At 44.7% G+C, this 26,286-nt stretch overlaps 1 protein-coding gene across 1 annotated transcript in view; it reads right to left on the bottom strand.

The window, feature by feature from the left end:
• LOC126176735 (metabotropic glutamate receptor 4-like) overlaps positions 1 to 26,286 on the bottom strand; it is an 848,202-nt gene that overhangs the window by 61,015 nt on the left and 760,901 nt on the right. Inside the window, exon 11 of the mRNA XM_049923904.1 lies at positions 11,544 to 11,757. Within this exon, the coding sequence (XP_049779861.1) occupies positions 11,544 to 11,757 (214 nt within the window). The remainder of the gene's footprint in view (positions 1 to 11,543; positions 11,758 to 26,286) is intronic.

Here is a 26,286-nt window from a genome sequence, read left to right as displayed (position 1 = left end):
CACAGCCACTTCGGCCGGCCGACTTTGATGTGGACGAATAAATAGAATTCCTTAAAAAATCTCGTTTTTGCAAAAACACAGCTACCACTCAGTTCAATGTTACTCCTAGGTATTCTGAAGTCTCGTTGTATTTCACAGTTCCAATTTCACCAAAACTTACTTCGTCTGCTGAGGTGTCAGTGGAATCGATAGTTGGAAACAGCACCACCTACATTTTAGTGCCATCCGGTTTGAGATGCAATTTGGTATTTTAAACATAGCTGCACAACAGCAACGGTTTCATTTAATAAAATGATAAACAGCCGACCAGTTGCAATGGATAAAGAAATTCTTTACCTAGGTTTCGACAGATATAAATTTGTCTTCTTCACTGCCTCGTGATGGCTGGGTGTTGTGTGCTGTCCTTAGGTTAGTTAGGTTTAAGTAGTTCTAAGTTCTAGGGGACTTATGACCACAGCAGTTGAGTCCCATAGTGCTCAGAGCCATTTGAACCATTGTCTTCTTCAGAAGGTAACTATTTTACATTAGTAAGGACTAATGTACAATCGCCGTTTTTTACAATTGTCGGCATTGATCCATGTGTCAAAAATAAAATATAGCCCTAGAATTAGGGTTTGTCACGTTAATATAAAAGATCCATGAGCTATTTTATATTAACGTGACAAACAATAATTCTAGGGCTATATTTTATTTTTGACACATGGATCCATGAGCTATTTTATATTAACGTGACAAACCCTAATTCTAGGGCTATATTTTATTTTTGACACATGGATCTATGCCGACAATTGTAAAAACGACGATGGTACAGTAGTCCTTACTAATGTAAAATTGTTACCTTCTGAAGAAGACAAATTTATATTTGTCGAAACCTAGGTAAAGAATTTCTTTATCCATTGCAACTGGTCGGCTGTTTAGAATTTTACTATGCAATTTGGTATTATATTCGTGCAGTGTTTGAGGCGCTTCGTTAGTTATCGCTCTGGTTGGAAAATGAAAGGTCGTCTGCATACTGAAACTTGCGTCATGACATGTCAGGGATATCTTCCACATGAAGAATGAATAAAATTTGTGCGAGCACCGATTTTGTTGCAAGCCAGTGTCGTGATTAGGCCATGTGCTTTTATTTTCTCTCTTATTTCATCTAAATTGTCGGATACTGTGTATTGTACCGCCAGATATGGCACAGATCGCCGCCTATCCTACGGGCAAGTGTCCGACCTTTACGTTCAGTGATGAAACCTGGACGTCAAATATCTTGTCGCCTATTCGTGGGTTTAGAGTCCTTCAACAACTTCCCGTAAATGTGCGTTCCCGTAGATGCTCATTCGTGGCTTGTTTGCGTCCCCAGTGGTAATATTGTTTTATTTGCTACGCTACGCTCCTTTGTTGATTTAAATGTGTACTAAATGTTGATCTGAAACAAAATACTTTTTTTAGAGTTCATAATTAAATATTTACGACTACCCCCCACAAGAGAACCGGTGAGTTCAAAATTTAGAAAAAAATAATACGTAACTCCACTGGTCTTCAAAAGTTAAGAACGAAAGTAACTTTTGCACAATGACTCACTGCCAAGTGACATAACGATACATATAAGGGACTGCAATAGTATACTACAGCAGAGGAGGTAACTGAAAGAAATACACAATGACCCGAGCAGAAATGATACCTTTATTCAAAGAAAATAAATACACTGAAGTCACTGCGATTGATGACGGTCGCCGGCCGCGGTGCCCGAGCGGTTCTAGGCGCTTCAGTCTGGAACCGTGCGACTGCTACGGTCGCAGGTTCGAATCCTGCCTCGGGCATGGATGTGTGTGATGTCCTTAGGTTAGTTAGGTTTAAGCAGTTCTAAGTTATAGGGGACTGATGACCTCAGATCTTAAGTCCTATAGTGCTCAGAGCAATTTGAACCATTTGATAACAGTCCCATGGATTTAAAAAAGGCGAGACATGGTTCTTAGTATGACGTGTGACTAACACGAACGATAATGCATTTTCTACAATGTGAACCACAAGACTGATACAGAGTTATTGTGGTAGGACAGTCCATGCCTCCACCAACGCGGATGACAAGTGCAATCGGTTGGTGCATGTGGGCGTGCTGAGATACGTCACACTAACGCATCCCACTCGTCGTGATTGGGATTTATATCAGAAGGAACGGGCAGGCCAAACCATTGGACCATATCCTCCCGTTCGAGGAGATCCTCTACCTGCGCTGTTCGCACTTAGGGAAGGTGTGCAGTGTCACAATAGCGCTGACCGGTGATTGTACCGTGTTCAAAGATTTGTAGGTCTGTACACACATGCAACGTAGTGGCTCCCGACGCTACAACACATGGAACACCAAAATGATCATGTTTGGCAATTCTGGACGTACACTCATATCGTGAAAGGAGGGAACACGTAATGCACCCAGGAACATGGTCGAAATAATCGTTTTGGTTGGCTGGCTATGAACACTATGGGAGTCAACTGCTGAGGTCATAAGTCCCCTAGAACTTAGAACTACTTAAACCTAACTAACCTAAGGACATTACACACATCCATGCCCGAGGCAGGATTCGAACCTGCGACAGTAGCGGTTGCGCGTTTCCGGACTGTAGAATCGTTTTGGTGGACCAGTTTTTATGGTATGGGGAAGGATAATGCTGCATGGGCGTACTGACCTTCAAATCTTTGAACATGTTGCACTCATCTGTCAAAGTTATTGTGGCACAATTCCTTACCCATGTGCTTTTATCAGGGCTGCATTCAGCCCCGACTTCATATTTACGAATGACAACGTCGAACAGAGTAACTGCTGGAGCTGTTGTAATGAGAGAATATTCGGTGAATGGACTAGGCTGTCCATTTCATGACTTAAATCCCGTCGAGTACATGTGGGATGTGGTGAGAAGACGAATGGTAGCACGTCCACATGCACCAGCAGTTGTCAGTCGCACTGGTGCAGTAATGGAACGTCCTCCAACAAGAACTCTTTACCAGCATCGTGGCCAGTGAGAGATCACTTTGAAGAGCATGCATTGGCATCCGTGGTGGCCACACACCCTATTGAGAACTATGTCCATCCTTTTGTAATGTTCAGGAGACTACCATAATTACTGCGTTTGAACCATAATTACTGCCTTTGAATAAATTTGTCAGTTTTGTTCGTTTTCTGCGCATTTCTTTCAGCTACATTCTGTGCTAGAGCGTAGCAGTTCTTTCTATGTAAGGTCTAAGTTTCGTTGAGGTATGGTACCTGGCAGTGACATATCATGCGTAAGTTACTTTCGTTCGCAAATCTTGCACACCAGTGTACTTTACCGGAAGGGGACCCGAGAGGTGTTACGACGAAAATATAGTTTCAGAGGGCTGTACCCTTCACTTAATTAAAAATCAAAGTAGCTTCAGTTGGGAAGTAATTTTCAGAGTCTGTTAAACGGAGATGAAGACTGTGCAGATTAATTAACGGTAATGTCAGAAAGAAACTTGAAACTGGTAGCAGAGCTGGTAGAAATGCGATAACTGTCAACTACGGACGGCAGAGAAAAGCGCAACGCCGAAAGAGAAAAATAATCACCGTAGAATATTAATTCTGAAAGACGCGAACTAACAACAGTTACCTATGTCCACAGTGGGAACGAGTACGAAGTGAAGAGCGTAGAACCACTTTTATCTTCCAAATGATTTTCCACTCCTCGCTAAAAGACAAACACCGTTTTATTCCATTTGCAGCATAAATACAGAGTCGCTTGGAACTCTGAAACTGCAGGTACATTAAATAAGGAATTCAAGTCCTTAGGTCGCCGCCGTGCGCTGCGTCTTGTCTCCTTGCCAGGCAGCTGCTGCTCCCGAAATGAATATTGACCGAGCGCCCGCATCTTACCGCCGTCTTTTAACAGAAGGAGGCCCCAACTTTGTTCTTAGCTCTTCCCACGTCTGCAGGCTCCGCCTTCGAAACGACAGACTCACCGCGCTCGGACGTGGAGACGAAACGACGAAATTCTCTGGTCCCCAAAATGGGTCCTCGTCGCGAGCCACTGTATTTGTTCGTCGACGATAATCAAATCAGTAAATCTGCTCCAGTAGTAAAGCGCAAATATCGTATAACTCTGTAACGAATAAACACATAGGAGTGACGTCTCGACCGTTGCAGGAACTATGCTTAGTCAGTTGTCTCGATACACAAATGTTTAGGTGCAAAGTGATGCTCGCTGTTTCTTCGTGGTCCAATAGCATAGAGAGCTATAACGAAAAATGAGTTCGTGAAGAGGTACGACGATTTGCTGCTAACAGTTTTAACTCGTTTGACGTCCAGAAGAAGACATGACAGAGAGAATGGTGGTAAGGAGAAGGCACCAGAAATGAAAATGTTATAAGACGACTGCGTATAAAATTTGTAACACTTAGTACAGAGTGGCAACGATTGGAGCTATCATATGTTCTGTACTGAGTGACCCAAACACTTAGGAGCGTAACTAAATAGGTGGAAGAGGACCAAAACTGTGCATGTGATTCTACTGCTCAGTTTTGTGTGCTAATGGTTTCTGAAAAATTTCCTGCCACAAGCGTAATGCATTTTTCATGGTTTGGCAGTGACAGCGTTACGTAAGTATTTGAAGATCAAACTTCTTTTTTTAGGTATGATCGATATTGTATTGTATTGGATTGAACTGGGGACCTAGAAACGACGCAGAGGCATCGTCCCTGCCGTAGCCCTCAGCGGATCACAACCCCACAACAAGCTACAGCAGTCGACTCACCCCACCGCCGCCCCACGACGAACCCAGTGTTATCGTGCGGTTCGGCCCCTAGTGTTAGGCCGCACAGCTAACGGGGCGGGCTAAGATCGATATACTCGTAAGTAATTCAGCATAAGGCTCATTTACTTATCAGAGTCTAAAGCAAGAAATTTATGTTGTAATTCACCACCAACAATTAAGTTAGAGAATAGTGTCGTCTGACTCTTGTTACACAAACTGAACAGTCTTCAGTTCATTTAGGACACACATTAAGATTCACCGCTGGGTTACCCAGTGCTACTTCAGTAGCACAATTTTTCAGGTTGTATTACATTGCTCTTTTCTAGTATCTATGAACGTGATTAGTCAAGAAGAATGGTATGTTACTGCACCTAACGGAACCTACCGTTTTTGAGTTGAAGAAATTGTGAAAACACAATTTCGAAAAGCACCGTCTTTAACGTAAGACTTGCCACGAATATGGTGGAAGAGAGGGCAAAATATGTAAAAGTCTTTGGGAACAAGACAGTGGAAGGTACCAAGATCCTGGATATTCTGCTATTCACTTGTTAGCGGTGTGTGATCATGCGTTATAGTGTTGAAATAGTGTTCTCCAGCCTAAATATATTTGTTTGTAATCGTAAAGCGGCTAAGCTGTCGGCGTTAAACGTGAGCAGGTGTGATGAGACAACTGGGAAATGTTTCGCAGTAAACGATGTCATCTTAGTCCCACTAGATGCATGGCATCATCTGTTGTTGACGAACGGAAACTCCTTCACCTAGTATTGCATTTTTGTCTGGGTTCCGCCATTTCTTGTGTTGACACTGGGACAGGTTAATCGTCCGTATTTTGCCCTTCACAGCTGTATTCACAACCATGTTTCGGATTATGTATGTTGGCAGCGAAAGAGAGAGCGTGCAGGAACCGTGAAACATTTATTCAGTACAGCCTACAACTTTTTGTTGGCTGCAACGTTATTCACATGAAACATTCAGTTACAGCCAAATAGTTTCGTGGAAGACGAATATAATTTCTTATTTTATTCATAGAACAATGCAACAGTCTAACGTATTTTTATATTTCCTCCTTGTGACCTGTATTTTTGTTTCTGTGAGGTTGTCGTAGTTCAATCGATGCGAGAAATATTAGTAAGCGCTTTTCATTTAAACGGATCTTCACCCATATGGCGCGTTACGAATAAGGTTTGTTTCTGGTCGTAAATTGCATTATTATGTAGGTTCTCAAATGTTAAATTCTTGACTTAAATACAATACTTCTAAAAATATGATGTTACTTGCGTTTAGCGGGATACAAAATTTTTTCGGAAAGAGAAAGCACTTCCACAGGAAACCAACGTTCTCTGGAGAGTTCATCAACTGAAAATCGAAGTTGTTCTTCGTCGCTATTGAAAGGAGACAGAGAAACGTCAGTGGATTTATTACGGGCCGTACTTGCCAGATGCGTATTTCTGCGATGGGTTTCGACAGCAGAATATAAACGCGACAGAGGCACTTTCATTGCACGGATGGAAAAGACTCACTGGCTTTTATTTTCTCTGCCTCTGGTCGTTAGGCGAGCGCCCGTGCAGTGCGCAAAAGCACCGCTGGAAAACCTTTCCACATCTTTTCCATCTCCTGCATAACGCTTCAGCTGACATGGACGCTAATTGGGGGCCCCAGATAAACCGCACCGTGAATGAACGTGCTCCCGGAACACAACAGCGAGCCAGCTCTGTTGATTTGGCGCTCGCTTAGCCAACTTCCCGTTATGGCTAGCAAATTTTAAACTGTCTACTCTCGTTATACTCCGAAGTTCTCATCTCTTGTTCAAATATTTTATAGCAGTTTTTTTAGTAGGAAAGTTAAAAATCTGATACAGTAAAGTTAAAATCTTTACAGAGGAATTTCTGGTGATGCATATAGTATAAGGAGTGATCAAAAAGTTTTCGTATGAGGGCGTTACTGCAGCGTATAAGCAACGTAGCGCTATTCCGATACGGGTATACAAGGATAGACATGTAGACAAGGGATTACTGTGGGATTCGTGGCACTGCAGATTCGCACTGTTGTGAGATGGTGAGCCAAGGGGTCCTACTGCTTCGTGATAACGCACTTTCTCACATCGTAAATTTCTTAACGTAGAAGTTACTCCAACTCGAGTGGAAGATACTTGGGCAACCGCCCTACAGTCCTGATCTCTCCCTGTGCGATTATCACGCTTTCGGTCGCTTAAAAAAGGCGTTTAACGTTCGACGGTTCCTGTCAGAGGAGGATGGGCAGACGCCTGTTACGGATTTTTTAACACACCAGGAGACCGTGTTTTACCAGCCTGGTATCTTCAACCTGATGCGCCGGTGGGATGATTCCCACAATGTTCACGACGATTACACCAGAATGGTACACCGGTTCTGGACTGTATGGCCTTTGAACGGAACATTTTTGATCGCCCCTTATAGATGCAACAGTGCATTGATAAATTTGAGAAATTTCTGAGAATAGTTGGAAATTCTATGTAGTTGTCTGACTTTTCCTAGGCGCGATTACTCTACGGTTCTTTCATTGCAGATACACGGAACGCGCAGCTTCTGTTTGTAGCTTCATTAAGTGACCTGTGCCTTACGATTGGTAGAAACGTTAAATACGTTCGTTGGGAAATAATAAGAAACTTTTATTTAGGAAAACTTTGGGTTTGATACAAAAAACGTTGATGAGAGCCCACGGAAGTCTGTACTAGCGTAGATGATCTTTCATTACAAATTAAATAGATTTACACTTGCTAGTACGAGCATTGCAGATTTGGCACGGTCTAGACACCCGTTAGAGTTTTATTCTGATGAAAATGAAATGTGTGGTGAGGGGTTCCCGACTGGTAGACTTGATCGCCTGGTGCAAGTCTTTTGAGGCGACTCCACTTCGGCGACTTGATCGTCGATGAGGATGAAATGATGATGATGACGACACAAACACCCAGTCCCCGAGCAGAGAAAATCTCCAACCCAACCGGGAATCGAAGTCGGGTCCCCCGGCATGACAAATCGGGGCGCTGTCCACTCAGCTACGGTGGCGGACTTCTTCTGATGACACAGTCAATAAATTCCCGGCGTATCGATAAAATATTAGCCCTTTAAAATTAGTGTGACCACCGAGACGAAAGGTAACATATGGGTTACCGGTATGAAGAAGCTGAGTGTGCATTAGACTTTCCAATTTATGACTCCAGGCAAAAAATGTTCCATGAAGAACAATTCAAAATTATTTTTCAGTTAGAAGCGCGACCCCAGAAATGTCTGCATTGTCACTTGGTTGCGGACGATAGTGGATCCACCTTCGAAAAATGAGTCAAAGCTGGCGAGAGAACTGTCTGTTGCGTAATGAGAAAATCGTTTTTAACAATGGTAAAAATACTGCTGAAGGCATTTTAACTATTGGGAAAGGCCACTGACTGATTCTTGTTGTAGGGCGTTTTCATAGTTAGTGAACTAAAATTTACTCATCCACCAGGACAACACGTCCCTTTATAAGTCAGCCTTTCGAATAGTAAAATTTTTCAAAAGAGTTCCCCATCTGTCTTGTTCTTTCGATTTGGTTCTGTTCAGGGCGAGCAATTTAATACGAGAGGCGTTCAATAAGTAATGCAACATATTTTTTCGTTGCCAGTTTCGGTTGAAAACTGCAGAATTTGTTGTGGGATATCATGGAATACTCCCGCCTCAGCCCCTATATTGTCATAAAGTTCCAATAGGTGGAGGCGACACACGTGGCCTTCAAAATGGCTTCTACAGTGGAGGTGCGTTCTAAGCAGAGAGCTGTCATTCAGTTCCTTTTGACGGAAAATCAGAGCATCGCAGATATTCATGGGCTCTTACAGAATGTCTACAGAAATATGGCAGTGAACAAAAGCAGGTTGAGTCGTTGGGCGAGGCGTGTGTCATCATCGCAACTAGGTCGCGCAAACTTGTCCCATCTCCCGTGTGCCGGCCGAGCGCACACAGCTGTTGCCTGCAGAGTTGGAACGTGCTAATACATTTATTCCAGGTGAGCGAATCAAACACCCCGCGGCTCAACTAGCCGTCTCTTTTGGTAGTGGTTATACACTCGTCCACCAGTCGGGTACTCAAAGGTATATGCACGCTGGGTTAATTGCCGCATAACAAAAGACCATAAAGAGCAACGAAGGACCATCTGTGCCAAATTGCTTGCGCGTTATCAGGATGATGGTGACAGCTTTTTGGCGAACATAGTAACAGGCGATGAAACGTGAGTTCATTATTTCGAACCGGAAACAAAAAGGCAATCCATGGAGTGGCGCCACAGCAGAACTCCTCCTCCGAAGAAGTTCAAAGCACTACCCTCTGCCGGTAAAGTATTGGAGACGGTCTTCTGGGACTCTGAAGGGGTTATTCTGTTTGATGTCCTTCCTCATGGTGCAACGATCAACTCTGAAGTGTACTGTGCTATCTTCAGGAGATTGAAGAAATGACATCAGCTTATTTCTCGCCACAAAAATCAAACGAACCTCACCTTATCCACAGCAACGCACAACCTCGCACAAGTCTGCGCACCGGAGAGGAGTTCAGAGAACTTCATTGGACTGTTTTTCCTCATCCAGCCCACAGCCCGGATCTTGGACTTCCGCCTCTTGGCCCCATGGAGGACGCTTTCCGTGGGTATCAGTACGCGGATGATTAGGAGGTTATTGATCGAGCAAGAAGATGACTCCGACACCGGTCAGTAGTGTGTTTCCATATAGGCCCTTCCAGGAAGGTGACGTAAGGTCGTCGCACTGAATGGAGATTATGTAGAAAAATGGGATTTATAGCCAAAAGAGTGGAGAGTAATATGCTGTGTCACTGACGTCTAATCATTACTGCGCTTAGAGGTACACAAAGGCAATAGAAATTTAAAAAAAGAAAAACTTGAATGTTTTGTGGATACAAATAAGAAGTTCGACTTGCTACGCTTGTTTAAATTTGAAATTACTGAGTCTTTATAGCCTCTGTTGATGTCTCCATCATTAGAAGACGAAACATAAGGTACAGAAAGATGCCTTAGACCACGGCCTAATGCTCAATTAACAAATATTATCAAGGACACATCCTAATTTAGGTTTCGAATAGTATCTCAAAATGAACTAAAGCGTAATTTAAAAAAAGAAAAACTTGAATGTTTTGTGGATACAAATAAGAAGTTCGACTTGCTACGCTTGTTTAAATTTGAAATTACTGAGTCTTTATAGCCTCTGATGGTTGGTGGTTGACTAGACGTTAAACAGTGGTCATGATTTTTTGTTATTTCAAGAAGTAGAAAAGTAGAGACGCAGTAAGAAAATCCAGAAATACTATCTGAGTGACACTGTAGTAACTCTACCGGTGAACACAAAGAATCATCAGTATGCACAGCAAATGTGCTGAGAAGGTATTTTGGTTAAAAATGCGTATTAATGCATTTAAACGGCGATATTGGCCACTTTTAAATTATCGCTAGCAATAAAGCCAATATTAGAAAATTTTCAACCCTTTAAAGAGCTGGCTTCCGGAATAGTATCAGACTGGAAAATTTCTAGGTTAATCGAAAGCGATCATTTACCATGACCAATTCATACTCAAACAAATAATAGTTAATCACAAATAAAATTATATAGGACAAAACGTAATTCAAAACTAAACTGATAGTATAGTCGATTAATGGGATAACAAAATTCAGAAGGATGTAAAAAGTAGTTTCAGAGAGAAGATGAACAGAAGAAAAAAAAGCGAATACATAGCTTAAATTTTATTTTTGAAATTCCACCTGAAGAAGAAAAGGATCCAAATTAAGCTATAGATGAAAGGAAACCACTGAAACCCGAAATCTGTAGCGGAGTTGAACCAAAAACTTATGCTAGTATGATATTAATTATTACACTTTTAAATGTAATCACTGAAAAAACACACACAAACACACACACACACACACACACACACACACACACACACACACACAACACACACACACACACACACACACGCTCCAACCCTCGACTCCGTCAAGCAATCGACGTCTATTCTGCAGTATAGTGGTATGTGGTACGTATGTACGTAAGAAAATGAGTGGGGCAGTGTGCAGTGGCAGGGAGTAGTGTACCACGTGACACATCAGCCATAGCGTCATTGTACCTCGTATGTATTTAGCCTGAATTTCAGGGTGTGTATTGATTATTCAGCGTTGATTTTCATGTTATTTCATGTATGGCCAAGGTCCTTAACCACTGTTGTATTCAATACAGGTGGCATAAAGAAAATGGGGTAGTATTATGTAAAGAGAAGCAATAGTTTTTTTGCTATTTAATTGCAATGATATCATGCAGGTGCAATGTCGACTTAATATCAAAATAAACACGGCTTCTGCGTTTTAATTTCCTTGGCGTATTCTGCAGAACGTCAACGAAATGTGAATTAAAAACAAAAAATTCCTTTTGGCGTGCTACAGTGTTTTATCACTCTATTCTCCACTAGTTTAGTGTGTTATGTCTCGAGAGAAACCACAGATTGCAGGAGACATGTATGAAGTTTGGTTCAAATGGCTCTGAGCACTATGGGACTTAACTGCTGTGGTCATCAGTCCCCTAGAACTTAGAACTACTTAAACCTAACTAACCTAAGGACAGCACACAACACCCAGCCATCACGAGGCAGAGAAAATCCCTGACCCCGCCGGGAATCGAACCCGGGAACCCGGGCGTGGGAAGCGAGAACGCTACCGCACGACCACGAGATGCGGGCTAAACATGTATGAAGTGTTCAATTGCCGCGAGCAAAGAGGTGTACTCACCGATGTGCTTGGACTCGTTGAAAGCCTCGGGTATCTTGCGCGTGAGCACGGCGTACACGGTGCAGACGACGATGAGCACGATGGGGTAGCCGAAGGCGATCATGTAGGAGGCGTCGATGTGCGAGGAGCACACCAGGTGGTTGTCCTCGCGCGTCGGGTAGTGGTGCACGGCGCGCGGCGGCGACACCAGGATCCACACGCCGTTGATCAGAACCTGCCGGCAGCCGCAGTTCGGAAACAAAGCCACTGCGTCGTAAAGTTTTAACAACCACCTCGAAAAGATAAACTTGCATTTCTGAATTTTGTTTCTTTGAAGGTACATGTCTGCAGTTCTGGTAAATACTGAAACTCCTCGCCACAGTATCACCGAGCGTCGCTAGAGGAGCAAGAACCAAACGGCGGAGCCGACTGTTGAAGTAGAGATGGTCTGTACCACTGTAGTTTGACTCGTCTACTGGCGTTCTGTGATTCTGTGGCATGGGGATTTCAGTATTCACCAGAACTGCAGACATGTGCCTGCAAACAAACAACACTTAATTAGGCAACTTTATTTTTTCGACGCGAGTTTCACTCGTGCAGGAAAACAAGATGATTGAAGCGTGAAAGCTATTCACAGTCAACTTATATCGCATTGCAGTTTCTTCTTTCGTTTTAAGGAGCATTACTGTTATGTACTGAACACATATAATTAACACACTTTTTTTTAAATTATCGCCACGAAAATCGTCTGAAATTGGTATTGCTATTTGGTTTATTGTTACTATACATTGTCAACTACTGTTCAGTAAGACAAAATAATTATTGTAATAACTATGCTCGTCAGTGAGCAATGACGTAATGCCAGCCGAACTAATTAAGTTGCAGTCTGCCTTTGGCAAGGCATCAGTATAGACGCACTATTGCGTTTCCATATGCAGAGCGAGAGCTCGCCTTGTTTACGTTCTGACGTCCGTTACTTACGTGCCGGCTTAGCGTCTACGATACGTAGCGAACCGTTACCTTAAACGTACACTCAAATTTGCCTTCTGCAACGACTATGTCCGACTCAAGGCACTCCAAGTTGAATGTTTTCTAAGACATGAAGTCAAGATCCCGGCGACCGACTTTACAGGAATAAAGTTGTCCATCGTGAATAGTAAGGTCTATGTTAAAATCGTCAATGACGCGGCGTGCGGACACATCCTACTCGAGACTAAACAGGGGCTCCACTTCTATCATTCCTGTAAGCACTGTGGGACTTAACATCGTAGGTCATCTGTCCCCTAGACTTTAGAAATACTTAAACCTAACTCACCTAAGGACATCAAACACGTCCATACCCTAGGCAGGATTCGAACCTGCGACCGTAGCAGCAGCGCGGTTCCGGACTGAAGGGCCTAGAACCGCTCGGCCACCGTGGCTGGCGGCGTGATCATCGACCACGCAGGCTCAGGCATACTTACGCTATGCGTTTTCGAAATGCCATTCGAACTTCCAGCAGAGAAAGTTGTCGCGGCACGCCGATCATATGGCACAGTCCATGGCCATACTGCGGACAAATAGACACAATTTTGGAGATATCGTCTCCTAAACGGCGTCCGGCAGACAATCATTGATTTCGGCAACCACATTCCGTCCTATCTACAGATTGGAGGATGCCGTGCAATAATCATGCTCGACCGCCAGCCTAGGACTTGTTTCGGGTGGGCCAAAGAAAGCCACTTTAGATTATAATACCTACTGGGGCTCATTACGCAACTGACAGCCGCCGACGGGCCACCCTCGTCGTAAACAATGTTGTTCCCGTAGACCAACGCACCTGCTCTCGCTTCTCCTGCCGCCTCGCAACGACACCCGCACACTACATCTGAGCCAGATCATATCCCTACGGAGGGTAGGTCGGACGGCCTGCTGTCTCGCTGGCCGTCGACCTCGCTCCGATAGCGCAGATGCTGCAGACTGCTGACCCAGTCCTTCCCAACAAGATGGAGATCGACTCGCTCATCATCCCCACAGCGGCCTTGTTGACGAAGCGATGCGAATTCCTGCCATTATTGGACACAGATGGTCATGTGGGGAAACAATGTTCTCCGAAAGGTAGCAAGAGAAGGTGGCGAGCCGTCTCTGGCAGAGATATAGCAGGCCGAAGAAGAGGCCGAACGACGCTCACAAAACGGCCTCTGCCGAAGGAGACGAATTGAGTGTGGCGACACCTACCGGTGGTCCTGCGCCCGTCCCACCCCCTAGCAACGTGAAGACACTGACGTATTTAATAGGTTAATTTACTCTCTCGATCCTATATCATGAACCACTACTCCATCTTCAGAGGACCATATGGACGATACACCAGTGTCTGCCTCCAAGGCATCAACAATCAACACCAGCAACATCAGTTCACAGTTGAAAATCCGTCGTATGTGGGAAATGTTCTGGGCTTCTGATATCAATATTGCCCTCCTGCAGGAAGTCTCCCATGCCTCCACAGGTGATCCCATAGACCATGGAGTGTCCACCTACTTCTGCAAGGGAATTCCTGTCACCTTTCTTCTATCAGATAGGGGCATGGCTCTCACTGCCTTTGGGACGAGCTTTATTAATGTTTATGCCTCATCAGGCACCACCCAATGACATGAAAGAATCCGGTTTTATTCTGACGACATCGCCCCCTGTTTTTAGAGCGATATAAACACTGCCTGCTAGGAGTGATATAACTGCTTTCTGCATCCAAAAGACCAGGCTCTCCACTATGCGATCTGCCAGGAACTACTTTAGTGGTGTGAGACCTCTTGCTCTGCGATATGTGGGAAGTCCGACATGGAGACCGACCTTGCTATTCCGCAAGCCATCTAGACAGGATATGTTTCGTATGATCTTACATTGCCACTGCCCTTTTATGACCACTGCTCTTACATCGAGTCACCAAGACATGGGCAGGCTGTGAGCGATGCCTTGCCAGATACTGCTGAACTCTATTGTGGTGGGTGGACTGCACAAAGCCAGAGATCAGGAAGACACTAATGAGATATGGAAAGGAATTGGATGAATGGCATCAAAACACCATCAACTTCTAATGTGTCATCCTCCAAGATCTGGATGCCCACCATAAACCCCAGAAAACCAGATGGAATGGCACAGAACTAAGGGAAGGATTGTTGTGCAGACGTGCCACAAATTGTAGAGGGTGGTGGCACAAATTCGACACCATGACCAGGTGGGATTGGGAATTTCATCCATGCATCATATTAGTCGGACGAACGACGGCATCGTAGACAGATCATTGACACACTGGTCAAGCCACATGACTGTGGATTGTCAAACAGAAGGACATCATTTACACGTTCGTCGAGCACACTGGCACACTTACAGGAAAGAGGATGATGACTCTATCTTCCAATATGTCATGTGAACCCTCACCCACTTGGAGACGGATACTTTACCAATGGGGGTCACATGAGATGAAGTCGACGACACACTCTATGAGGTTGCAATTAACAAAAAATGTGTGAACTCTTATGGGATTTAGCTGCTAAGGTCATCAGTCCCTAAGCTTACACACTACTTAACATAAATTATCCTAAGGACAAATACATACACCCATGCCCGAGGGAGGACTCGAACCTCCGCGGGACCAGCTGCACAGTCCATGACTGCAGCGCCCTAGACCTCTCGGCTAATCCCGCGCGGGTGCAATTAACAGATCGCTCGACATTGACAGCCTACCGACTGAGTTTTACTGAGCCCTTTGGAGGCTCATGGCATTGCAGTGGACGATTATGTTCCAGAAATTCATGACATCTGACCAAGCAGTGTGGCTTGCCTCTGCTGAGGGCCTACGCCAATCCCGTGGTTCGACGGCCACAAACTATCTAACGCTCACTCTGCTCAATGTAGATTACAAGATCTTCGCCAGCTTACAGGTAATGCACCTCCCATCGATACTTCCTCACACCCCCTGCCCAGAACAAACGACTCCTAGGGGATAGGTTGACATACAGACTGCCACAGGCGAATGCTGCTACTTAACTGGAAATAAGTGCAGCGGCCGTCGCTATAGATTTCGATAGCACCTTCGATAAAGTGAGTCAACATTTCCTATTTTCGGTCGCAACTTGCATAGACATCCCACCTCCCATCATTGGCGTCCTCCAGCGTCTTTACAGTGGTGCAAGTTCCCGAGTCCAAGTCAGCGAACGTTTGGCAAGGCAGGTACGCATCCGCTACTTTGTTCGGCAAGGGTGCTCCATCTCTACCCCCTGTATGCTATTGCCCTGTCGACCCGAGCTACCTTGACTCACTCTTCGCAAACACAACTTCTGTTGCTAGGCATATACTGATGACCTCCTACTTCCCATCCACTCCAGCTCTGAGATCCGAGCAATCCTCTAACTGATCACGTGTTATGGGGTTGTTGCAGGCAATGCAATGAACGTGGTCAAATTTTCAGCAATGTACCTTGGACAAGTCCTTCAGAAAGATGAGGTGGCAACTCTGCCACTAATGTGGAACTTCCGGTACCTGGGCGTTACCTTTACCCCCAGCGTCAGATGCACAGAAAACACGAATTTCCGTCTCCTGTTACACATCATCCACAACGAAGTCTACCAGAACCTCTGGAGACCCTTCAACATGTTAACTTTCTTATTCGTTATGTGGCATCAAAATTGGTCCATATCACACAGGTGCGACCTTTATGTGGACCTTGGGTGTTATGGCTGGCTCCATGTTTAAAGTCCGTTATGAGTCTCACCCTGCCAGCCATGGAAAGGTGCCTCGGACTTGTCAACATCTGGATGTGAGCTGCGGCTTTGTGTATGAGTACAAAGGGAATACAAAGCACCGGATGGAGCACGTCCCTAACACGCAGTTTGCTTAAGATCCCCCTTCCTGCGTCTATCTCACCGCCTGTGTCTGTGGGCCAAATCACGCCTCACCTCACATTTCGGCCTTCTTCGTCGCTACATCTGCACACACACCGGCCTCCCAGACACACGGTCGCCCAGGATTTTTTTCATCCTTCCATTGCGTCGTGTTCCCCGTAAGAAACTGGCGGTGTACATGTGGAGTACCATCCCCATCCCTTCCTCCCTACCGACTTTTGGACGATGTGGTATCACACAGACAACAGCAAATTTACTAAAAAACAGCGACTGTGCAATATCGGTTTGTCAGATTCCCGTTCTGCCAGCAACTCGACAGTAATGATCACCGTCTGACCTGCGCCTCTTGCACGACGCTGGCAATTCGTGCATCAAAAGATTGTCTGCTACGTGTGAGTGCCAACTGATGCGATCGAACCGCATATGTTTCTATACCTGGAGAACACATATATTACCACCGCCAAATATCATGTCATTATGTGGGTAAAGGAGTGGACAATCAGTTACCTTTCTCGTGAGGGAGCAAAATTCTAGACGTCTGGAACTATATGCAAACAGCCCATGCACCATTCGAACGCACCCCTCGTTACCGACTTTTATTTGCCAACTACCTGCGAAATGTCTCCGCTACAACCCCACGTAATTGGGATGTACCGGGAACTGCACCGAGTCCCCCCCCCCCTCCCTCCGACATTGTCTGATATTCAGGCACCTACGACCAATTCTATCCCTCAACCTTCCCGGAAGGGAGGGCGCGCCATAAATGCGTGTTGCATTTATTTAAGTATTTATTTATTTTTTTAGTCTCCTATTTTTGCTTCTACATAGGTGATGTACGATCCCTAAAATTTTATAATAATAGTAAAAACAATTAAATAAAATAATAAAATAAACAAGACAAAAATAAAAAAAGCCTTACACTTCAGTTGTTTCCCCATGTCTTCCACTATCCTATGAGACATTAGGTCGTTGGCTGTGAGGGGGATACTGTGACCAGGCCTCGGGTATTGGACCCTGCCCACACTACCCCCCCCCCCCCTCCCCCCCCCCCACAGACACACCCCGTGCCACCGCTTGTCCTTCCCATAAATATGTAAGTAAATAACTAAATAAACAGTCGCTAACGCACGCCCGTGCGGTTGCGCTCGACTCTAACCCTGAAGATGGACTTAACTTTCACTGCCAGCACTTGGCCAGCAAGAGGAAGAGAGGTGGTGGTGCAGAGTGATGACCACCAGATTTGCCGCCAACGTCCTCGGTTAAATTTCAAACTTCTCTGTAGTGTCTCATGAAGCGAGGGTACGTGACACTGTTGTTGGTGATCCGTCAATCGTATGGGGGCGTTCACCCTCTTCCCCTCTCTCATCATACAACACGAATCTAATACTGCACTACACACGCATCCACGCTCTACAACTTTACGTGTGACGCAACTATCTCATATCCTCAGGGAAGGGGCTAATGTGCGCGGAGGAAGAACATCCTTTCCGACAGGCGGCTGAATCCACCGCCTGAGATATGCAGGCCAATAGTACCATGCGACATTTTAATACCATAATTATGATTTAATCGGTTTGTTGCCAAATTACCTTTGTTTTTATGAAAACACCATCTCGACAGTGAGAGAGCCTGTGATACACAGACACCGAAACTTACAACATAAAACACAGGGCCATAGGACAATCTACAAACAGATTACTTACATTTTTATCACATGTTCAATCTGTTCTGCCAGCGTACGATACAGTGTGTAACAAATGCAGAATTGTTTCGGCAAAGACGCTATCCAAGTATCTACCACATGATCACGGAAGAGTGAAGAGCGGCTTACATTCGACGGTCTTTCATGCTCAAGTATCCCAGGAGTTTGGTGGACTATCTCCAAGGCTGCAGACGTATTAATAATGAAGTCCCAATGGGTTTCTATATGAGTCTCGTAAAGTAGGCTGTTCACATGCTCCCAGAAGAAGAAACAGTCCATTGCATTCATGTCTGGCGACGGAGATGACATCGAAGCAGGAACGCCTCGACCAAATCATTGTTATTCAAACTGTACATCAGTGCGGTTCTTACATCGAGAACAGAGTTTGCTCGTACGTTGAAACCAAATAAGCCGACAAATTCCCATTGGCGCATCTTCCAGGACCTGTAAGAAGGCGTGGATCATGACGACTCCGTGCAGTTTATCGGAAAGTACGTCAGGTCCAATCACATAATCGTTGACAATACTACCTCACCACATTCACAGCAAACTTTTGTTGCCAGCGTCAGGATACCACTTTGTGCGGGTTTTAGTTACCCCACACGTGGCTATTCCCGCTGTCGAACATACTCCCTCTTGTAATTGCGCACTCTGTAAACAACACAAAAGAATGTAAACTGTGGTTTTCTGCACTTATTGTGGGGACCCATTTGCAAACTCTACTCCGCATGGACTGACCGCTGCGTGCAATGAATGCACCTCGTGCGGTGATACTGCTGCAGTAGTTGTGCATCTAACATCCACAAAACAATTTTTGGCCCTTGTTATGAGATCGTGGAACGCGGCAACTACCGGTGGCACCTTTGTCACAGTCTGATTGTAACACTTGCTCTTCCAAATGGATTGTTATGCCATGGCCAGTATCTTCGATCCTAGCAGCTAAAGCTTCGGTTTCTCACGCGCACCTACGTACAGATGCAACAACCAAACAAATCACATCACCAGATATGGGAAATGCAGAGAAAATGTGCGTAGTGGGCTTCGGGAATGAGTAGCCAGCAGTAAATAGAGGCGCGAGACAGTCAGTAATTAACAGACTGGTAGGAGTCCAGGCAACGAGTGCATTTAACAGTGAAACTCGCAGCAGATGAAGAAGACTGAATCGGCCGTCAAAATATTTTGCGTAAAATGGAAACAATAATTCAGCTGAACACCTAGTAGTGCACTAGGCAAAGATGCTACGATGTGGCTGCCGTCGCTGCGGGAGCTACTCAGCATTGTCATTGTGCCCCTATCCCATTTCATTCAAGGAATGCACACACGAGGCGAATGTCGGTCAACTCATCACTACTTACTTTATGGCTGCTGCTATCTATAACTGTTAAGGTTCAACTAACACTATCGGAAAAACAAATCCAAGACCGAACCGACCAACAAGGAATACAAGCTTGAGGGGGAAGGGTAAAGTGGGTATTTGTGCGGTCGACAGCAGGTAAGGTGAGTGTATGGAACGGGTTTGTTTTAAAACAAGTAAGATAGAGTATACCGTAGCCACTTGTTCTGTTGCGCAGATATTTTCAGTGCAATATAGATACAAAGAAGAATGGGGATCAGAAAAGAAATGAAATGCAATTACTGTATGACGAACCACTGAAGACCGTGGTTCCCTTTCACCAAAGTACTTACATTCTCTGTCCAGCAATAACCTCAAAATATTTATTGGTTTTTCTCGGGTTCACCCTGTAGACACAACCAATTGGCAGGTAATCATCGTAAGGGTTAATATCTAAGTCTTGATGAAATTTTTTTGTTCAGGTGTTTGTATTGGAAGGCGTTACAAAAATACCACCGTCCAATACCATCGAAATTCTGGTCTTGAAGAAAATTAGAACATGTTATGCGCTCAAACGTACGAGGGCATGCTGAAAAGGAATGCCTCCGAATTTTTATGTGAAGATTCTCAGTTTAAAAAAAAATAAAACAAACGTTTTGAAAATTCTACATCTTTCTTCTTCACCTCTACACATTTATTTCTCAATACAGTCACCCTATCCATGAACACATTCCTCCCAAGCGATGAAAGTTTGTTGGTACCATCAATGTAGAATGTTTGTCTTTATTGACGGAAACACAACCTCACATTTGCCTGCACCGCTTCATCACTATCAAAGTAAAGGCCACGAAAATGTTATGTAAGTTTTGGAAATCGATGATTATCGGATGGGGCCAACTCGAGACTGTATCGAGGACGATAAATGACAGTGAATCCCAGACGTCGAATTGCTGTAGACGTCGCATTGCTTGTGCGTCTTCTGACATTGCAATGCTGAAGGAGTGGTTGCTCCATGTGTGGACTAACTCTTAGAGTTCGAAACTCGATTCAAGCACACTGTTTTTCATACATAGACATACTTACATTACGCACCACCACGTTAAACTCTACAGTTCAGAGCCCTCTAGCGGCAGAAGGGTGCAAATATCTAGACATGAAAAATAAAGTTGTAGAATGTTAATTACGTCTGTTTTATTTCAAAAGATTTAAGAATTTACACATAAAAATTCGGACGCGTTCGTTTTCACCAGGACTTCGTAGTTTACGTCCAATAAGTGTTCCATGGTATTCACAAAAGCTCATCTACAATGGAACACGAACTCTACCGAGTCACACAAAACTTCTAGGCTCTAAGAAGTCTTAAGAAGAGCTAAAAAATGTATTGACATGTTTTCTGAGACCAGTACGTAATTGGGTGGTAATAGCGCTAAAGTCCGTAGGTAACTTTAATGCAGGTGAAGGTTTACACCTGCATACATTTGACAATAATTTCATAATTTTTATCGTTCTCCTTCTATATAGTTTTTACAATTACGTTTTTTAGTACCATTTTTCTCTTGAAAGAAGTGGGACACCGCAGGCCCCGTAGAGAGATGGAAAAGAGATCAATGCGTGCACTTGGTGCCCATTAGTCTGTGGTGATCGCCAGAACATCTTGAACTGCTAACATGAAACGTCAAGCAAGCCTTGCATTCCTAGGAACATTGTGATGAATGACATAACGGTATTTGTCTAAGTGGTCTGATAACATTTACTATAAAATAGTATTTTGTGGTTCAAAATGGTTCAAATGGCTCTGAGCACTATGGGACTCAACATCTATGGTCATCAGTCCCCTAGAACTACACTCCTGGAAATGGAAAAAGAACACATTGACACCGGTGTGTCAGACCCACCATACTTGCTCCGGACACTGCGAGAGGGCTGTACAAGCAATGATCACACGCACGGCACAGCGGACACACCAGGAACCGCGGTGTTGGCCGTCGAATGGCGCTAGCTGCGCAGCATTTGTGCACCGCCGCCGTCAGTGTCAGCCAGTTTGCCGTGGCATACGGAGCTCCATCGCAGTCTTTAACACTGGTAGCATGCCGCGACAGCGTGGACGTGAACCGTATGTGCAGTTGACGGACTTTGAGCGAGGGCGTATAGTGGGCATGCGGGAGGCCGGGTGGACGTACCGCCGAATTGCTCAACACGTGGGGCGTGAGGTCTCCACAGTACATCGATGTTGTCGCCAGTGGTCGGCGGAAGGTGCACGTGCCCGTCGACCTGGGACCGGACCGCAGCGACGCACGGATGCACGCCAAGACCGTAGGATCCTACGCAGTGCCGTAGGGGACCGCACCACCACTTCCCAGCAAATTAGGGACACTGTTGCTCCTGGGGTATCGGCGAGGACCATTCGCAACCGTCTCCATGAAGCTGGGCTAAGGTCCCGCACACCGTTAGGCCGTCTTCCGCTCACGCCCCAACATCGTGCAGCCCGCCTCCAGTGGTGTTGCGACAGGCGTGAATGGAGGGACGAATGGAGACGTGTCGTCTTCAGCGATGAGAGTCGCTTCTGCCTTGGTGCCAATGATGGTCGTATGCGTGTTTGGCGCCGTGCAGGTGAGCGCCACAATCAGGACTGCATACGACCGAGGCACACAGGGCCAACACCCGGCATCATGGTGTGGGGAGCGATCTCCTACACTGGCCGTACACCACTGGTGATCGTCGAGGGGACACTGAATAGTGCACGGTACATCCAAACCGTCATCGAACCCATCGTTCTACCATTCCTAGACCGGCAAGGGAACTTGCTGTTCCAAAAGGACAATGCACGTCCGCATGTATCCCGTGCCACCCAACGTGCTCTAGAAGGTGTAAGTCAACTACCCTGGCCAGCAAGATCTCCGGATCTGTCCCCCATTGAGCATGTTTGGGACTGGATGAAGCGTCGTCTCACGCGGTCTGCACGTCCAGCACGAACGCTGGTCCAACTGAGGCGCCAGGTTGAAATGGCATGGCAAGCCGTTCCACAGGACTACATCCAGCATCTCTACGATCGTCTCCATGGGAGAATAGCAGCCTGCATTGCTGCGAAAGGTGGATATACACTGTACTAGTGCCGACATTGAGCATGCTCTGTTGCCTGTGTCTATGTGCCTGTGGTTCTGTCAGTGTGATCATGTGATGTATCTGACCCCAGGAATGTGTCAATAAAGTTTCCCCTTCCTGGGACAATGAATTCACGGTGTTCTTATTTCAATTTCCAGGAGTGTACTTAAACCTAACTAACCTAAGGACAGCACACAACACCCAGCCATCACAAGGCAGAGAAAATCCCTGACCCCGCCGGGAATCGAACCCGGGAACCCGGGCGTGGGAAGCGAGAACGCTACCGCACGACCACGAGATGCGGGCAGTATTTTGTGTAATGATTAGTTGGTCACAGGATTCTTAACTTGGTTTGAAGTGGTTTAATTCGTCACTTTTTTTTTGGTGATCACTCTTTTGACTGGTTTGATTTTTAACATTCGTCTGTAGCACCACATCTTAGATGTGCTTCGATTCTCTTCTGTTCCGGTTTTCCTACAGTCCATGTTTCACTACCATACAACGCTGTACTCTGGAAGGACATTCTCAGAAATTTCTTCCTCAAATTAAGGCCGATATTTGATATCAGTAGACTTCTCTTGGCCAAGAATGCCCTTTTTGCCATTGCCAGTCTGATTTTGATGTCCTCCTTGGTCCGTCCGTTATTGGTTATTTTACTGCCTAGGTATCAGAATCCCTTAACTTCATCTACTTCGTGACCATCAATCCTGATGTTAAGTTTCTCGCTGTTCTCATTTCTACAACTTCTCATTACCTTCGTCGTTCTTCGATTTACTCTCAGTCCATACTCTTTACTCATTAGACTGTTCATTCCGTTCAGTAGATCATCTAATTCTTCTTCACTTTCACTCAGGATAGCAATATCATCAGCGAATAGTATCACTGGTATCCTTTCACCTTGAATTTTAATAGCATTCCTGAACCTTTCTTTTATTTGCATTATTGCTTCCTCGATGTACAAATTGAACAGTAGGGGCGAAAGTCTACATTCTTGTCTTACACCCTTTTTAATACGAGCACTTCTTTCTTGGTAGTCTTCTTACCCCTACTTTTCTCAGCATTTAGAACATCTTATACCATATTACATTGCCGAACGCTTTTTCCAGGTCGACAAATCCTATGAACGTGTCTTGGTTTTTTCTTTAGTCTTGCTTCCATTACTAACCGCAATGTCAGGATTGCCTCTCTCGTGCCTTTAACTTTCCTAAAGCCAAACTGATAGTCATCTGGCGCACCCCCAATTTTCTTTTCCATTCTTCTGTATGTTATTCTTGTAAGCAATTTGGATGCATGAGCTGCTAAACTGATTGTGCGGTAATTCTCGCATTTTTCAGCTCTTGCCGACTTCGGAATTGTGTAGATGATGCTTTCCTGAGAGTCAGATGGCATGTCGCCAGGCTCTGACATTCTACACATCAACGTGAATAGTCATATTGTAGCCACTTCCTCCCAATGACTTTAGAAATTCTGGTGGAATGTTATCCATCACTTCTACCTTATTTGATCTTAAGTCCTCCAAAGCTCTTTTAAATTCTGATTCTATTTCGGGATCCCCTACGTTTTCTAAATCGACTCCTGTTTCTTCTTCTATCACATCAAACAAATCACCCTCCTCATAGAGGCTTTCAATGTATTGTTTCCACCTATCCTCTCTCTCCTCTGCATTTAACAGTGGAATTCCCGTTGCACTCTTAATATTACCATCCTTGCTTTTAATGTTTCCGAAGGTTGTTTGGACTCTCCTGTATTCTGAGTCTGTCTTTCCTTCAGTCATTTCTTTTCCGATGTCTTCACATTTTTCCTGCAGCCATTTCTTCTTAGCTTCCCTGCACTTCCTATTTGTTTCATTCCTCTTCGATTTGTATTTCTCTGTTTCTGAGTATCCCAACTTCTGTTATCGCCCTTTTTAGGTATGTCCATTCCTCTTCAACTGTACTGCCTACTGAGCTATTCCCAACTGCTGTATTTATAGCCTTAGAGAACTTCAAGCGGATCTCGTCACTCCTTAGTACTTCTGTATCCAACTTTCTTGCATATTGATTCTTCCTGACTAATATCTTAAACTTCAGTCTACTCTTCATCACTACTATAGTGTGATCTGAGTCTATGTCTGCTCCTGTGCACGCCTTACAATCCAGTATCTGATTCCGGAATATCTGTCTGACCATGATTTACTCTAAATGAAATCTTCCCGTATCACCCGGCCTTTCCCAAATACACATCTTCCTCTTGTGATTCTTGAACAGAGTATTCGCTATTATTCGCTGAAACTTGTTACAAAACTCAATTAGTCTTTCTCCTCTCTCATTTCTTGTCCCCAGCCCATATTCTCTTGTAACCTTTTCTTCTACTCCTTCCCCTAAAACTACATTCCAGTCTCCAATGACTATTAGATTTTCATATACATTTACATAATGCATTACCCTTTCAATATCCTCATACACTTTCTCTATCTCTACCTCTTCATCTTCAGCTTGCGACGTCGGCATGTATACCTGAACTATCGTTGTCGGTGTTGCTATGCTGTCGATTCTGATAAGAACAATCCTACCACTGAACTGTTCACAATGACACACTCTCTGTCCTACCTTCCTGTTCATAACGAATCCTACTCCCGTTATGTCATTTTCTGCTGCTGTTGATATTGCACTATACCCATCTGACCAGAAATCCTTGTCTTCTTGCCACTTCACTTCACTGACCCCTACTACATCTAGATTGAGCCTAGCATTTCCCTTTACAGATTTTTCTAGTTTTCCTACTACGTTCAAGCTTCTGACATTCCACGCCCCGACTCGTAGAACGTTATCCTTCCGTTTATTACTCAATCTTTTTCTCATGGTAACCTCTCCCTTGGCAATCCCCTCCCAGAGATCCGAATGGGGGACTATTCAGGAATCTTTTGCTAAAGGATAGATCATCATGACACTTCTTTCAGTTATAGGCCACATGTTCTGTGGATATACGTTACGAGTCTTTAATGCAGTAGTTTCCATTGCATTCTGCATCCTCATGCTGTTGATCATTGCTGATTATTCCGCCTTTAGGGGCAGTTTCCCACCCCAAGGACAAGAGAGTGTCCTGAACCTCCGTCCGCCTCTCCGCCCTCAAACTTCTACCGTAGAAAATATCTGATACTGGTTGAAAAAATGATTCAAATGGCTCTGAGCACTATGGGACTTAACATCTGAAGTCATCACTCCCCTATAACTTAGAACTACTTAAACCTAACTAACCTACGGACATCACACAAATCCATGCCCGAGGCAGGATTCGAGCCTGCGACGGTAGCGGTCGCGCGGTTCCAGACGGAAGCGCCTAGAACCGCTCGGCCACTCCGACCCGCTGTGATACTGATAACATATTTTTTGTTGTTGTATTCTGCAGGATCGGTTCGAAAACAGTTTATACAGACAAGTGACTTATAATTTGACCTCTCCTCCGCCCCCCTTTTCCTTCCCACACCTTGACCCGTGTCAATTTTCGCTGCTAATACGCACTGTATATAAATCTTGCGCTTGGGCGCCCGTCTCACCTTGGCGCCCCAAGCAGCGATTTGTGTCGCTTCGACCTTAAACCGATCCTGAGTATTCAGCCTATATTTATAGGTCTGTGGTATTACATAAATTTTAGGAAACATTTTCAAAATGGTGGTATTCTGACCTGAACTGAATTAAACACATAATTCCCTATCACTGGAGATACCACTTATTACGAACAACATGTCAGCTCCACAAACCGCCCGTATAA

The sequence above is a fragment of the Schistocerca cancellata genome, chromosome 3 (genome assembly GCF_023864275.1).
Source record: "Schistocerca cancellata isolate TAMUIC-IGC-003103 chromosome 3, iqSchCanc2.1, whole genome shotgun sequence".
Classification (NCBI taxonomy): domain Eukaryota; kingdom Metazoa; phylum Arthropoda; class Insecta; order Orthoptera; family Acrididae; genus Schistocerca; species Schistocerca cancellata.
This window is presented reverse-complemented; position numbering and strand designations above follow the sequence as displayed.